The sequence below is a fragment of the Perissodus microlepis genome, chromosome 7 (assembly GCF_051167445.1).
Source record: "Perissodus microlepis isolate ML-2025 ecotype Zambia chromosome 7, ASM5116744v1, whole genome shotgun sequence".
Taxonomy (NCBI): Eukaryota; Metazoa; Chordata; class Actinopteri; order Cichliformes; family Cichlidae; genus Perissodus; species Perissodus microlepis.
The window spans coordinates 13,542,095-13,558,792 of record NC_140467.1 but is presented as its reverse complement, the minus strand read 5'-3'; the positions used below and the strand labels follow the sequence as shown (position 1 = coordinate 13,558,792).

At 39.4% G+C, this 16,698-nt stretch overlaps 2 protein-coding genes across 3 annotated transcripts; both read left to right on the top strand.

Moving 5' to 3' along the window:
- Window positions 1-669: 669 nt before the first annotated feature.
- LOC146382723 (acyl-CoA Delta-4 desaturase-like) lies at window positions 670-7,897 on the top strand. Of its 2 annotated transcripts, XM_084933575.1 has the most exons (14): window positions 670-855; window positions 1,074-1,208; window positions 1,339-1,616; window positions 2,642-2,752; window positions 3,003-3,200; window positions 4,188-4,289; window positions 4,358-4,483; window positions 4,573-4,633; window positions 4,717-4,793; window positions 4,970-5,067; window positions 5,263-5,359; window positions 5,460-5,539; window positions 7,166-7,291; window positions 7,383-7,897. In XM_084933575.1, exons 3-14 carry the CDS (start codon window positions 1,407-1,409, stop codon window positions 7,432-7,434), a joined length of 1,338 nt encoding a protein of 445 aa, XP_084789701.1. In that variant the 5' UTR covers window positions 670-855; window positions 1,074-1,208; window positions 1,339-1,406; the 3' UTR covers window positions 7,435-7,897. The 2 variants fall into 2 exon arrangements, with proteins under 2 accessions (XP_084789701.1, XP_084789700.1); XM_084933574.1 differs by lacking the exon at window positions 1,074-1,208 and having other exon boundaries at window positions 671-855.
- A 1,801-nt stretch (window positions 7,898-9,698) lies between these two features.
- On the top strand, window positions 9,699-16,650 carry LOC146382722 (acyl-CoA Delta-4 desaturase-like). Its single transcript, XM_084933573.1, has 13 exons — window positions 9,699-9,810; window positions 10,257-10,520; window positions 12,020-12,130; window positions 12,414-12,611; window positions 12,837-12,938; window positions 13,007-13,132; window positions 13,218-13,278; window positions 13,363-13,439; window positions 14,788-14,885; window positions 15,099-15,195; window positions 15,325-15,404; window positions 15,834-15,959; window positions 16,035-16,650. The coding sequence occupies exons 2-13, from the start codon at window positions 10,311-10,313 to the stop codon at window positions 16,084-16,086; spliced, it is 1,338 nt and encodes a 445-aa protein (XP_084789699.1). The 5' UTR covers window positions 9,699-9,810; window positions 10,257-10,310; the 3' UTR covers window positions 16,087-16,650.
- The last annotated feature ends 48 nt before the right edge of the window (window positions 16,651-16,698 follow it).

Here is a 16,698-nt window from a genome sequence, read left to right as displayed (position 1 = left end):
ACACTGAATGTGCAGAAATTCGTTATCGCTGGCATTATGGTCGTTTGGCGATCAGGAGGGCATATACAATAAAAATGGCCTTAGAGATGGAAACTTTCCGCTCTTACTGGAGCACTGCCAGCACAATAATGATTACAATTGGCGTCAACATCACTTTAAACTTGACACAAAAATGCTTTCGACATGTCTGATATCTAAGGGTCCTGCATTTTGTTTACCCGTTGATGGTCTGCATGTTTTTATGGAGCGTGTGTTTTGATATAATATTTTTGAAAAAAAAAAGAAAAAAGAAAAAGAAGAAGAAGCAATTTCAAATGTGCAATAATTGTAAACTTTTTAGACATACAGCATTAAACTATTTGGAGAAAAAATGGGAGTTGGGAGTTAATTAGGTATAGAAGCATTTTGGGGGAGGTAACAAAAAATTAAAAAACAAAACAAAAACAACAAAAAGTAAATAAATGAATAGCAGGGTTGCCCCTTAAAGACCTCCCGTGTCTTTAATCCTTCTATCAAATCAGAAACTGTCAGAAACTGTGTGTGACATCTCCCAGACTAAAACTATTTTTCGTCTGTGCGCTCAAACGACTTTGCACTGTTCAGACGAGCAGTTTATTGAGCCTATGGCACACTGGCCAGGGGACAAGAATGTACTGTGCGCCGATTGGCTCAGACACCTCGAATGATCTGCTCAGAGTTTGTACAGAAGGAGTGCGTGGATGAAATGGTGTGCGTATAGGGAAGGCAGAGGATGGGTTTTTGGGGATGATTGTTATATAAAAAGGATTTGAGCTCACTGAATCGATCTTTTAACGTGCCCGAAACCCGGGGAGGCTGGTTTAAAATCTGGATGCTGTGAGTAAATATCATCTTCATGTTTTGGCGTGCACAGCCAGCCGCCCGTTATCTGCCGCTATTATTTAATTATTTAATTAACGCTTTTTTCCACGGCGCTACAGTCATTTTTGTGTCTAGATTTTACACATTAACGTTGACTAGTATTTTTTTAACCTGTGCATTCATGTATAAAACGCACTTGTGTCCTCAATATTGTTCGATTTCCTGTTTTTAAGTGAAAATGTGCGTCTAACAGTTAGATTGGCGTTTAATGCCGATAAAGACGAATGACGCAAAGTCAGTGGGTGAAAACCGACCTGCTTCAACTGTAGCTCCAATAGATGGTATTCGGATTTCATCATGAATTATTAGTGAGTGATGTTGCACTCCTCTTTGTTTTTCTGTGCCACAGTCAACTTATTAAACTAAAGAAAGCAACAGTATACCAGTAACATCCACCCTATGAGTTTTCCTCCCTGAATACGCCCTTTTTACATCCAGGTGTGAAACTTTGCGGCTGACTGACCCTCTAGAGTTCAGGTGGATTTAGACCAGAGACAGCGGTGAGGATGGGACGTGGAGGTCAGCAGACGGGGCCAGGAGAGCCTGCCAGCGGGAAAGCTAAAGGTGTTTACACCTGGGAGGAGGTGCAAAGTCACTGCAGCAGGAATGATCAATGGCTGGTCATCGATCGAAAGGTTTACAACATCACTCAGTGGGCCAAAAGGCATCCAGGAGGGTTTCGAGTCATCGGCCACTATGCTGGAGAGGATGCCACGGTACGTTTTCATTAAAATGCAGTGAATATATACAGACCTGTGCTTTTTTTTCATGTGATTTTATTTTGAAAGACATCAAATGACAAAGTAAATAGGTTTATCTTCGTTCATTTCACGATACATTACCTGATACTCCCCGTGACCCAGACCTGGAAGAACATTTGAAAGAGGATAAATGGATATACGAATGGTTGACACTTCAATTGTCACTTTTCAGGGGGAAAAAATCCAGAAGTCCAGATTTTTGAAGTTTAAAAAGCGGTTTCATCCTTTTTGTCAAACTTCTCTGCTCCTAATACTTCTTGATCTCTCAGCTCCTCAAAGCAACCTTCTACCGTTAAGCCGGATAAAAGAGCTCATGATTTTTTTCTGTGGCATTCTACTGACATTTTTCAAGAAAACTCTTCAGAGCTGTCGTTTATTTAGTTATTTGTTTTATCAATTATTTATTTATTTTACTCTATTCTGACTTGACTTTTCTAGTATCTCAAATTGACAGCAATTAATGAAATAATAAATAAACAGATTTTATTGCAACATTGGAAGGGTAAAGAGTATTTTATTAGTATTTTATTTTAGAGATAAAAACTCAGTGGTTTCTCAGCACCCCTCGCATATTGATAAGTTCCTTGCAATTGTGACAGAAAGGGCTTTCACACCTGACCTAAATAACTGTTCAAGAACAAAATTATTAGAAACTCCAAAATACTGACACAAGTACAGAACTGATGCAGAAGCTTGTTTTTCATTTTATTCTGGTCAATATTCATTTTTTGTCTCATTGTGTGAGGGTGGCCCCCATATTTGAAACCCCTCAACTATGACTGTACACAACTTTGCTACAGCAATGAATTGCTGCTTTAATGCTGTGGCATTACTATGAACAATTAAATCATGTGAGAATTTATCTTTAAACAGTTTTTTAGGATCTGAAAACTTTTTTGTTTTTGATTAAATTTCTTTCTTTTTTTTTCTTTTTCTTTCTTTCTTTCTTTCTTTTTGCTTGTTTCTTTGTTTTTTTTTAGGAGGCATTCACTGCTTTCCATCCTGATCTTAAGTTTGTGCAAAAGTTCCTGAAGCCGCTGCTGATCGGAGAGTTAGCGGCAACAGAGCCAAGCCAGGACCGAGACAAAAATGTGAGCCTTTAATTAAAGTCCCTTTTTTTTTTTTATTGATAACATGTGAGTGATGTAGTGAAATAAATGTAAGTTAAAAAATTAGCAGATCTGTTTTGTTAATTATGAAGTGCTGAGTGTTGGGAGCATCTGAGATTCTAGATGATCAGGTTTTGTTACCTTGAACAAACAAACACTTTTACAAATGTAATATCAGTGCATCACCTTTTCAGCTTTTTAGAATTGTTTGTTTCTTCTTCTCTGCACCCAGGCAGCCCTCGTGCAGGATTTTGAAACTCTACGAGATCAGGTGGAGAAAAAGGGTCTGTTTCGAGCTCGGCCTTTGTTTTTCTTCCTCCACCTCAGTCACATCATTCTGCTAGAAGCCCTTGCATGGCTCATTGTTTCAATGTGGGGAACGGGCTGGATCCTGACCTTACTTTGCTCAGTTTTGCTGGCAACTGCTCAGGTAATTGAGACATGAACTTTTCAGACATAAACTTTAAATGGGTCCTAGTATGCATTTCCGCAAGTAACACAGACAGAGACTAAACAACAGGGAAACACATGCAGGATAAACTAAAACTCAGGAAATTGAATATGAACTATAACTTTCATCTTGGCAAAAAATAGTTTGCAAAAAACTAAAAATACCTAAAGACAAAAGCATAAAGAAACCAACCAGGAAATGACTGCTATGTACAAAACTCAAAAGACTAAAAACACCAAAATTACAGGAATTTAAAAACAAAAGGAATAATCCAAAACTTCAGTGTCCATGACACAGTGTATCCCCACCTCCAAAGGGAAGGATTTCAGATCCTGACACAAACTCAGCTGACCCAAGTGGGTGATGGAAGTCTCCAGGGGTGAAAAACAAAAAGCAACAACACAAGGGCTCGGGGCTAGTAGAACAGGGTAGCTGTTCATTTGGCTGAAACAGAGAGGCAGCATGGCTGAGGCTCAGATCTGTGGGATGGCATGGACCAACAGAGAAAATGAAGCAATTCAGGGCCCCAGCAGAGGGATGAACACAGAGTTGTTCAGGGGGTGGGCACGGAGGCCTGTGACAGAGACTGGACCATTCCTGAGGCATGGCAGGAGGTAATGGGACATCTCTGGTGGCTTGGCTCGTAACTGGCAGAGGACTGGATTCCTCAGGTGGCCAAGATCGGCTGAGTCCACCAGGGGCCAGAGGTGAAGGGTCAACGGACAATTTGGACTCTACGTCCTCTGGCTCAGGCAGCTCAAGGTCCTCTAGATAAGGACACTTAGGTGGCTTCTGGAGCTGCACTGTGGGGCAAAGCTTGGGTTTCAGACCCTCTAAGCGCTCAGTTTCGATTCCTGCTCTTGTCTTTTTACGAGTCCAGTGATGGAACGTAGTCCTAAAATGACCACCTGCAGCACAGGCTCTGGCTGTATGTGGCCAGTATAACAGCTGTTCCTTCTTCTCTAGTCACAGGCTGGATGGCTGCAGCATGACTTTGGTCACCTGTCGGTCTTCAAAAAGTCCACCTGGAATCACCTGGTCCACAAGTTTGTCATTGGTCATTTAAAGGTAACCTCTCTCAGTTATATTCTTTTCATATAAATTAAACACAGGTATTAAAAGATCGATTTTCTCAGGGAGCTTCGGCCAACTGGTGGAATCACAGACATTTCCAGCATCACGCTAAACCCAACATCTTCACCAAGGACCCCGATATCAAAATGCTGAATGTCTTTGTGCTTGGCCAGACTCAACCTGTGGAGGCAAGCGGGACTAAACTAATATTTTTGATTTCTTCAAACATTCATAGGGTCCAACTTCTTAACACCCCCTCTTTACCTCTGTGTTGCAGTACGGGATAAAGAAGATCAAAAACATGCCCTACAATCACCAACACCAGTACTTCTTTCTCGGTATGTTTTGTCCGAGAAGAATAAAAACTATAATTTCACAATGTTGCAATTTCAAAGTAAATCTTTTTGTATTTTTCTTTCAGTGGGACCACCACTGCTCATTCCAGTTTATTTCTACATGCAGATAATGAAGACCATGATATCCCGGCGTGACTGGGTGGTAAGCTGTCAGGCTACAGATGGTTTAGTTTAGTTTAAATTAAATATTTAAGGATAAGGGCTAAAGAAAAAACATTAAAGTAAAAACAGAATAAGTTTAAAATAAGAATACGGTGAATTAAGATTATTTTTAAGCAGAAATGATCAGAATAAAATGAATGTTTTTGTCTTGTGAAGGATCTGGCGTGGTCCTTGTCGTACTACTTTCGATTCTTCTCCTGTTACATCCCGCTGTATGGCGTGTTTGGCTCATTGACACTCATGTTTTTTGTCAGGTAAATATTTATAAAACAAGTCAACAAAATTTTTTTTAATGCTCTTCCTAATACTACTGATATGTAAATAATTAACTCATGATTTGTTACCAATTAACAGACTGACTCAAACTGTAACACACACTGTGGTACTCTTTAGCGTCATGTTATAGCATCTTTTCAATCAAAAGTATCATGTTGTTTTTAATGTTACAGGTTTTTGGAGAGTCACTGGTTTGTGTGGGTGACTCAGATGAATCACATACCGATGGACATTGATCATGAAAAGCACAGGGACTGGCTGACCATGCAGGTACTTGTACTACTTTTACCAGCAGGCACTGCTGACATTTGATGACTAAAACCATCCCCTTTATTATGTTTTTATTAACTCCTTCGTGGTCTTTTGACAGTTACAATCCACCTGTAATATTGAGCAGTCCTTCTTCAACGACTGGTTCAGTGGACACCTCAACTTTCAAATCGAGCACCAGTAAGTGAAATGAGTGCAGCAAATGCAGACAAATGTATGTTCAGCTTGCTCTCACACTGCTGAGAGTTCAAAGTCGATTACTGATATTAAATAAGAAACAGTTGTTCTACAGATACAATACTGTTCAAATGTCTTGAGATAATTTACCAGAATTTCAGGAACACGACTACACCTCATACACTCCCCTTCTCTGTCTATATATGACCCGCCTGCACGACAAGCTGTTTGTTCTCGTTTTTTTTGCCTCACACTGCCCCCCTTTTCCAATTTATTCGCCTCTCATTCGTACATGGGGGTTTGTCTGGTCCGGGAGTGGCTGCCACTCCCCTCTGAGTCCTCCCCCAAATCGCACCCTCCATTCATGCGTGCACCATCTGTTGTTACCGTCTAGAAATGGAGTTGAACGTAAATGATAATGTGGTCGCAGCTAGTGAATTTCCCTCCAATGAGCCAGACTTCCCTGTAATTTTTATAAAGGTTCTTGAGCAATAGTTCTCCTTTGTCCCTGATCATTTTCAAAAGAATATTTTATTGTTTATAAAGCCACTTAACCCTGAACTGTTTACGCTGTTGGGTTTGTTACTGAAAAATGACTCATCAGAAAAAGCAACTCATCACGTTACTCCATAACATGACCTTTATATTTTGCTTAAAAGGAGCCAGACTTTATTGCAACTTTTTACAGCGGTCTTCAGCAACAGTTTTTTTAAGGTTTTCTGCTTTTTTATTCAATATCAGTTGACTATTCTCAGAGGAATGTTTCTTTGTTTGTTAAACTACTTAATACTGACCTATGAATAATTCGAGCATTAAAAAAAGGAACTCAAGCGTCTATGTATAACAAACAACTTAGCAAACAACTATTGTGAAATTGTATCTTTAAGCACTTTGTTACCGGTAGTCGATGGGTGGCTGTCGAGACTTCATTCTTAAGCAAGCAGGGAAAAAAAAGGTTGAGGTAATAACACAAGAGCTGTACTGAAAATCAGTGACAACAGGTCTTACTGAGTGATCAACGAAATTCTCATCAATATGACAACTGATGATCGAAGAAGGTCAGGAGAGAGGCACAACAGCGAGTGTCTACATCCATCTGTAAAACATGGTGGAGGCTCTGTCATGTTTTGGGGCTGCATTTCAGCCAGTGTTGAAGTTGACGGAATTATGAACACAGAAAAGAACAGTCAGGTTTTGATTCACCACATCACACATTTTCCACGAAAAACATCTAATTGACCATTGCATTTATAATGATGATCACACACAGTCCCAGTGCAGTAAAACACAGAACAACAACACAACTGGACTCCCCAGAGCCCAGACCTCAGCATTGTTGAAGCAGTGTGGGATCATGTTGATCTTGTTTAAGAAGGCAGCCAGCACCCAAAAATAAAACTAGAAGTCTGGATAACTATTCCCGAAAACTACTTATTTATGCATCTTTTAATAAATTATTGACCTATTATTCATTTTCCCAGAAAAACGTAAAGAAGTGAGGAGTAGCTCAGGACATTTGCACAAAACTCTACAAGCATTAAAGATCCACGAAACTCTCTCTTTGCCTACATCAAAGTGAATCATGGCGTCATATCTGAGGGGAAATTCCTCTTTCTTTTCTCTCTCAAGCTTGTTCCCTACCATGCCGCGCCACAACTACCACCTGGTTGCCCAACAGGTCCGCGCACTCTGTGAGAAACATGGGATTCCTTACCGGGTGAAAACGTTGTGGCGAGGCTTTGCTGATGTTGTCACGTAAGTGCAGACTGTTAAAAGGATTGTAAATACAGTGCATGGCTCAGTCTTCTTTTATGGAAAGACTGACTTTTCTTTTGGACTTTTACAGGTCACTGAAAAGCTCGGGGGATCTGTGGCTCGATGCATATCTCCATAAATAACAGACGGCATTTCCTTGACTGATGTAGAGGAAGCGTTTTTCTCTTTTTCATCAGAAAGCGATTGTATCCATTTCAAGTTTAAAATTCAGTCGATATTGCGGGAAGGATCTTTCTCATTGTTGGTGTTATTGTTAAGTCTTACTTTGGTTTTCAGATTTGCTGATTTTTATAGATCACAGGGTTTTCCTAAGTTGCCTTAAGAATATCTTGATCAGCAGCGGTGTGATGTTATAAACACAGTTGTGAAACTTGCCCCTGTGACTCATTTAAAATGAGTTTTCATTTTTCTATCTTGTGATAATATTTGAATGATTAAACAGGATAATTTGTTTTCACTCAAACAACAAACTATATATTAAAATGTTTATTATCTCCCGTCTAATGTGTAACTTTGTGTAACTTTAAATACAGCTCTTCTGTTCTGCTCTTTCAGTATACAATAAAGAAACCGTGTTGAAAGAAACCGTCACCAAATCTATTTTAGAAAACACATTCCAACAAAAAGCTCGATGTAAATGACACTGCAACATATATACTGCATATAATCTCGCTTTTACTGACAAAAACAACAAAATGCAGAAGCATTTCTTGCTAAGTGATGCTGAAACCCTGTAAAATCTTGATAATTTTACGCTACTTTTAAGTTGTTGAGCTATTCGCCTACCAAGACCATGTGGTGGACTTTTTATCTGATTCCCTCCAGATCTCTGAGAGGTTATGTTGCTAATTAATCTTACCGGTTGTGAGCTGTTCAAACAGGCGTTTCAAAACCAATCATGATTATTAACAGCAGAGTTACACAATGAGGTTTTAGGGCTATTTTTTCATGAAAGAAAGAAATAAAAACAAAAATAATAATTTGAGATCAATAAAACAAAATGAAACCTATTTGGACTCAAAATTAAAGTTTGACTTTGTTTCTGATACAGGGTATGTTATAACTAGAGAATAAACAGTAAAATATTCAGAAACGTATCACACTGGATTACTTTGCCTCAAAGATGTAATGTGTGCTCAGTGATGATCTATAATCACTAAGACTCTGACACCTGACACCTTTTATGTACCTGTGTATATCTACTTGTCCTAACGTGCTCAGATCATTGTTGAAAATCTGAATGTGGGTATTATTCACACAGTATCTACAGTATCCAAAGGCTCTGAGGTTTTCAACAAACAAGCACATCTATGAATTAAACAGCTGTGTAAGCAGTTTGACAGATGTTTGTGACTGACCTGTGTTCTTTCTGCACAGTGACCTATGAGTAGACACGACAGCCTTCATCTCCAAACACAGCCTCCACTTCTTCTTTGTTCAGGGACAACAGGGTTCATGGCTCCAGTCAGGACCTCCAAACAGTCAACAGTCCTGCAGAAAATACAGTCAGGCAAATCATTTGCATTCTATCACAAATTAAACTGTAGTTTCCTAAATGCACGATCACTTCTGACAGAAAGTGTATGCTATAGATGCAAATGGCCAGTTTTTAGGATACAGTGACAGGTAATGGCAAGAAAAGATGCCATCAATAACATTATTAACAGCTGGATTTCTTTAAGTGGTAATTTGTGCTAACATAGGCAGATTTTTATGGCAGTGTACCATACCAATGGACATTGCTATTCCTTGTGCCACGCTGTATGCATCTGTCACTGAAATAAAGATTTTAATCACTCCTTTCTGACATTTCAGTCAGAACTTAAAAAGGCGATGACTGATTAGCAGATTGCTTTATTGCAGCAGTAGCAGCACTATTACAGGGTATCAGAGTACATCTGCACACTGATACCCTGCAGAAAGATAGCAAGTTAAGCCACTGGAGGTCAGCATAGACATCAAATTCAGGGAATGATACTGAAATTGCTTTCTCTGAAAGACAGTGAGCAAATGATAGTCATACAAAGTGAGTGCACATTAAAATACCAGTGACCCCTCTTCCTTCCTTCCCAATGACTTATTTTCAAACCCACTGACTCATCCACCATTAACTTGGACAAGGAGTAACATCAGGCATCACGGAGAGGCTTCACTTATTGTATTTGCAAATTCTTTGGTTGCACTGTATTTTTTTAAAAAAAAGAAGAAGAAGAAGAAGAAGGGAGAAACAAATGGCTTATACCACATCAAACAAAGTTAGAGCCATTAAACCGGTTTCCCTTTCTGAATTAGAAAATGTGCAGGGAGCTTACTGAGGCCACCCTGGCCAGCGGGGGGGGGGGAGGGGGGGGGATATACTGAGCGCCGATTGGCCCAGACACCCTCGAATGATCTGCTTGGAGTTTGTACTTGATGATCGCTACATAAAGCGCAACTGAACCTTTTTAACCGCACTGTTGTGACTGAAACCCGAGGACAGTAGTTGAAAGCCGGATGCTGTAAGTTAACATTCATCCTCTTCGTGTTATTGCCTGCACGGATTAATTGCTTGTTGCTTAATTGTTCAGTTGTGGGACGATTAATCCGTTTTGGTGGCGCTTTAGTCACTTTTGTGTTGGGTTTTTACACGTTAACCTCGACTGGACTTTTTCCAGCCTGTGCATTCACGTATAAAACAAACTTACGTGCTGAGTATCGATGCATCTGGCGGCTAGGTTGATGTTTAATGTCGACACAAAATCTTGGAGCTTTTGCTTCACCAGCAGCTTCAGTTGGAGGCTGTGGGATCTCATGAATTATTAATGAGGATGTTGCACTCTTCTTTGTTTTCCTTGCGCTACATTCGGTGTATTAAACTCAAGAAAACACTAGCACCAAACTAAATCTTCCCTGTGTGTGCTGCTCCTCACGTAAACGGTTAAAAGGGCCCCTTTTTTACACCCAGGTCGGACTGGCACTTTAGAGCTCAGTTGCATTCAGACCAGAGGCAGCGGTGAGGATGGGACGTGGAAGCCAGCAGATGGTGCCGGGAGAGCCGGACAGCGGGAAAGCTAAAGGCGTTTACACCTGGGAGGAAGTGCAGAGCCACAACAGCAGGAATGATCAATGGTTGGTCATCGATCGAAAGGTTTACAACATCACTCAATGGGCCAAAAGGCATCCAGGAGGGTTTCGCGTCATCGGCCACTATGCTGGAGAGGATGCCACGGTATCTTACATGTTTTATTTCCTTTCCTTGAAAATAAATTCAGAATGCACGGGCTTGCGCGTTTATGTTTGCTTGTTTTTATTTTATTTTTAATAATATGAAAGTTGTGGTGTTTATGAATACCACCTAAATATTGTGATTAACTACAATTCTGGGAGTGAGAACGTGTTGGAGGTGGACCGCGGTTTTTTTGTTTTGTTTTTTTAACTGTTAAACGGTTAAAAAAAATTCCGGTATTTACACGACTGTAAATGACTTGTTGGCCTATGATCGATTCATTTTGAGCCGGAAACAAACATTGCTGTCACAAGGTACAAAGAAACTTTTTTTGGGAATTTTATATATCCTTTATTTATCAAGGTAAAAAGTGGCACTGACATTAAAAATGTTTATTTTTTATTTTTCGAGAGACATCCGATCAAGAGGGAATCAGAAATTGGAATTTAGTGCAGAGTCTAAAAGATACTTTCAAAAGAGGTCATTGCTTTTCATATTATATAACCCTTTCATAAATCCTGTTTACCAATATAAGCAAATATATTAAACATAAAAAACACATGCTGTACAAACACTGGAATTGGATCCATGGATGGCTCCACAGAGCAGATGGCACTGGACACTATTTAAACTCTTTAAGTCTACTTTTTACTCTGCTTAATCGTACTGGCAAGTATAGTTACTAATATACTTGAAATGGACACATTCCTGGGTATTAAATAGTCGTTCCAACATTTCTGTCAGAGCTTTCATTCATGTAATAATCTCTTAGATCCTCAGAAAAAACACTTTTAACTGTTCTGGGGTGAGTAAGGGAGATCATGCTTTTATATGGTGGCATCTCCACACCTCTGGAGGAGACCTCCTATCAGAGATCAACTCTGTGTTAACATTTTTATCTTAATCTTAAGACACACATTTTCTCTATCTTTCGGTTGTTCTTAGTGGTCTTACCGTTTTGTTAATTGGCATTTAATTTTATCAATTGATCTTTTTCTATCTACTACCTACTAATTAATTTTTTATGGACACTGATCATGGCTGTAAGAATATTTAGACCTTCTACAACACAAAGCCAGCAAGTTTTTCTCCCACTGTGTCTCTTTCTGCATGTATTTGTGAATGCTGTTGTTAAGAAAAACATGCTTGTAATTAATTTGATTCACTTGATATTTACTTTAAATATGTCCTGCATGAAAAGTCGTTTACACGCCAGTCTACAGTCTACACCTGGACCTTTTGCCACTCCTTACATGTCTATTCATTCTTTGGAGCTCTAACAGAACGAGAGTTCCCCTTTGAGGTTTTATGAATAATGATTCATGAAAAATAAAAATAATACCAGTGGTAGAAAACTTGTTTTTACGCAACATGGTTGCAAATACATAAGTATGTTTACCAGAGGTTTCTTTTTGATTTTGTGGCCTCTCAGAATGATCAAAACTATTTTCAACCACTAAATAATTTCTACTAGCTTACATTTCTAATTTTCTCTCTTTCAGGAGGCATTCACTGCTTTTCATCCTGATTCCAAGTTCGTGCAAAAGTTTCTGAAGCCGCTGCTGCTTGGAGAGTTGGCAGCAACAGAGCCAAGTCAGGACCAAGACAAAAATGTGAGCCTTTGATTCCCTGAATAAAGGACCTTGTTTAGATGCGGAACAGAAGTAGGCCAGCCTTTTCACAGATCTGAATTCCTATTCATGCATTTTACAGTGCTGGGAACAGCTGAGATTCCTGATGCTCAGGTTTCATTGCTGGGCTTAATGCCTCGTTTCTCTGAATCAAAACCTAAAACGGCTAAAATGCAAACATTTTCTTGATTTCACAAGTGTCACATTAGTATATAACATCCTCTCAGCTTTACAGAACTGTTTGTTTCTTCTTCTCTGAACCCAGGCAGCCATCGTGCAGGATTTCAAAACCTTGCGAGCTCAGGTAGAGAAGCAGGGTCTGTTTCAAGGTCAGCCTTTGTTTTTCTTCCTCCACCTCAGTCACATCGTGGTGCTAGAAGCCCTCGGATGGATGCTTGTTTCAATGTGTGGGACGGGCTGGATACCCACCTTACTGTGCTCGGTGATTTTAGCAACTGCTCAGGTAATTCAGACATAAACTTTAAATGGATCCTAATATGTATTTCCTTATTTTCTGACATATACACTTTTACAAAGGTGGATGCTTACATTAAACACAAAGTTTGAGATGAGATAAGAATACATACAACTTATCCTCAACCTTCGTCAGTAAGAGGATTAGTTCTATTGTAGTAGAATCTCAGAATAAACCAGCCAAAAACATCACATAATGCTTGCTACTTTTTAGGCGCAGGCTGGATGGCTGCAGCATGACTTTGGTCACCTGTCTGTCTTCAAAAAGTCCACCTGGAACCACGCTGTCCACAAGTTTGTCATTGGTCATTTAAAGGTAACCTCTCTCAGTTATATTCTTTTCATATAAATTAAACACAGGTATTAAAAGATTGATTTCCTCAGGGAGCTTCTGCCAACTGGTGGAATCACAGACATTTCCAGCATCACGCTAAACCCAACATCTTCACCAAGGACCCCGATATCAACACGCTGGACACCTTTGTACTTGGACAGACTATACCAGTGGAGGCAAGTAGCACAGCACTAATGTTTCTAATTTCTTCAGTCATATGATCCAACTTCTCATCACCCTCTGTTTACCTCTGTGTTACAGTATGGGATAAAGAAGATCAAGCACATGCCCTACAATCACCAACACCAGTACTTCTTTCTCTGTATGTTTCTTCAGAGTCATTTAACAAGAATAAAAAACTATGACAGCTTTGTTTTAACAAGCCTTGTCTTTTTTTCTCTTTCAGTGGGACCTCCGCTGCTCATTCCAGTTTTCTACAACTTTAATATAATACACACCATGATAACCCGGCGATACTGGCTGGTAAGCTCTGCAGTTTGTATAATGATTTTCCATTTGATGTATCAGGCTGTATTTAGCCTAGCAAAGGAAACGTGAGCTTAGAGTGCTAAAGAAAAACATTACAGTAAAATCAGAATAGCACAGGCAGTAGCAAACATACAGTTTCTCCTCATTTTCAGAGGCTCAAACTACTAACTGATTATTCTGTGACAAATTAACCAGATAAAAGAACGAAAAGAAAAGTTCATTTCAAATATTGAACTAGCATTTAGTAGCTTTTCATTGTTTTTTAAATAGGAAGCCCAAACTGATGTCACTGCAAGGGAAGGAGGCCGGCTATCATTTAAACCTATCAGAGAGACAGCAAAAACTTTAGGAGTGCCCAAATCAATGATTTGATATATATTCTTAGAAAGAATGAGTGGACAGTCGGGTCAGTAACACCAGAAAAATCACAGAAGACAACTGAAGTGCACGATGGCAGAAATATTTCCATGGTTACGAAAAACAGCCTTAAAACATCTAACCAAGTCAAGAACACTCTCGAGGAGGTTAAAGTATCATTGTCAAGGTCTGTGATCGAGACATACCTTTGTGAATGAAAATACAGAGGGTTTAAAACAAGATACATACAGCAGATTATGCTTAAGAACTGGAAGATCAGACTATGCCAGAAATTATGTGAAAAATCTGCAAAGGTCTGTAAAAATCTTTGGACAGATGAAAACAAAATGAACTGGTACCAGAATAATGTGAAGAGAAAAGTATGGAGAAGGAGAGAAACCCAATTGTCTGTCAAATATGGTGAAGGCAGTGTTATGCATGAACCTGTATGTCTGCCAGTATCCCCACTGGTGCTTAGTGAAACAGGAGTTTCTCAAGGCAAAGAATGTGAAATTCCTCAAGTCAGTCACCTGATCTCAGGCCAACAGAGCAGCTTTTCATTTACTGAAGACAAAAGTGGAGGCAGAAAGTCACCCAGACAGCAGCTGAAGGTGTCTACAGTAAAGGGATAGCAGAGCATCTATGCTAATCTTCAAATAGTCATTGGCTGCACAGGATTTTCAAACAGGTATTAAAAATATTGCTATATTAAATAAAATTGAAGTAGTTTGTTAGTTTAATTTTGAGCCTCTGAAAATAAAGGACTGCGTATAAAAATGGCTGTAATTCCCAAACAGTCAATGCAACATTTTTGTTAAACCTCTTATGACAGATGAAGGGCTGCACTGTGTTCGGATCAGAGGCAAAACTACAAAAAATGTCCAATAAATTATGGACCTAATTGTACAAATACGATAGTGATGAATCATGACTCTTGTTAAGTAAGACATTATATAAATCATATGAATGTTCTTGTCTTGTGAAGGATCTGGCTTGGGCCATGACATACTACCTCCGCTACTTCTACTATTATGCACCTCTATACGGCGTGTTTGGCTCAGTGGCGCTCTTTTTTTTTGTCAGGTAAATATTTAGAAAGAGAATTAACCAAAGCATTATGTGATTGCTCTTCCTAATAAGGCATACTTTAGCTGTTACACTGTCTTAGATTAGATTCTGGGTGAAAGAGTCACCTGGTCCTATCAGTTGTAGTATACCTTATTAGGAAGATTTTTTTCTATTCTTTCCGTTCCCCCTTCTACAATGAAAGTTATCATGTTGTTATTCATTTTGCAGGTTTTTGGAGAGTCACTGGTTTGTGTGGGTGACTCAGATGAATCACATACCGATGGATATTGATCATGAAAAGCACAAAGACTGGCTGACTATTCAGGTACCTGTACCTATTTTACCAGCAAGGTTGTGCAAAAGTTTTGGACACTTTGATTCTTCCATCCCAATCCTCATAAATGTACCTGTATCACAAATATTGATCTTATTTAGGCTTTTTTCTCGTCTTCAGTTACAATCCACCTGTAATATCGAGCAGTCCTTCTTCAACGACTGGTTCAGCGGACACCTCAACTTTCAAATCGAGCACCAGTAAGTGAAATGAGTGCAGCAAATGCAGACAAATGTATGTTCAGTGTGCTTTCACAAAGTCGAGTACTAGGATTAAAATGGAAACAACCATTTTGCAGACACAAGCAGCAAAGGTCCATAAAACCTCTCTGAATCAGGAACTAGAATCAAGCATCACGCTTGTTGTAAATATAGAAAAAAAATGGTGAAAGAGTGGTGTCATCACATGACATCCGCATTTAACCACTTGTGAAACTGCCTCTAATGGCAGCTCTGTGGGGGGGGGGGAGCACACACAGACATGGAGTCACATTCTGTAAACACAGTTTTTCTGACAGAACTTTTTGTAGGAACCAAGTCTGCATGCATCGTTCCAGTGCCGCTGTCATTAATATGAAATTGCTTGGCAACATAGAGAGACTTTAAAACCTGTTTCTTTTCTCTCTCAAGCTTGTTCCCTACCATGCCGCGCCACAACTACCACCTGGTGGCGCCACAGGTCCGCGCACTCTGTGAGAAACATGGGATTCCTTACCAGGAGAAAACTTTGTGGCGAGGCCTTGCTGATATTGTCACGTAAGTATTATCATAATGGAGCATTGACGAGGTTGAAAACACACACAGACACTTACTTGTTTTTCTTTTCATCAGGTCACTGAAAACCTCAGGAGACCTCTGGCTCGACGCTTACCTCCATAAATGACAGACTGCATTTCCTTCACTGATGTAAAAGGAGTGTTTTTCATTTTTGCATCAAAAAAACCCAACTAATTGTATCTGTCTGATTATTAAAATCAAGCCACTAGTGGGGGAATGACCTTTCTTATTAATCCTATTGTTAAGTCTGGGGTTCTCGTAAGTTGCCTTTGAGTGTCTTGATCAACAGTAGCCGTTCTTTTTCTGCTTAGAGTCAATTTGGCAGATAAAACATGATCATTTTATTGCTCAAAGGTGTGGTGAGGTAAAGCCATCTGTTGGCCATCCGTCCATTCAAAATTGAGAAGAATTGCATCTCCTCCTACAGTTTCATTCAGAATATAATCAATGATGTCCTAATGGGTCATTACACACACGATGCTCTGGGGCCAAAGTCACATTTTTCATGTGAGCCAGATGAGCTACTATGTCACTGATGTTCTGGTTTCTCACAAACCACTATTTGTACAATATTAATTTCATTATTTTCTGTCAAAATTAAAATTGTAACCACTTTAAAATGCAGCTTTTGTTATTCTGTTTCAGTTTACAATAAACTGTGCTGACTGTTTCTGGTCCTCTGGTAAAATTGATCCAATGACAAACACAAGAACCATAC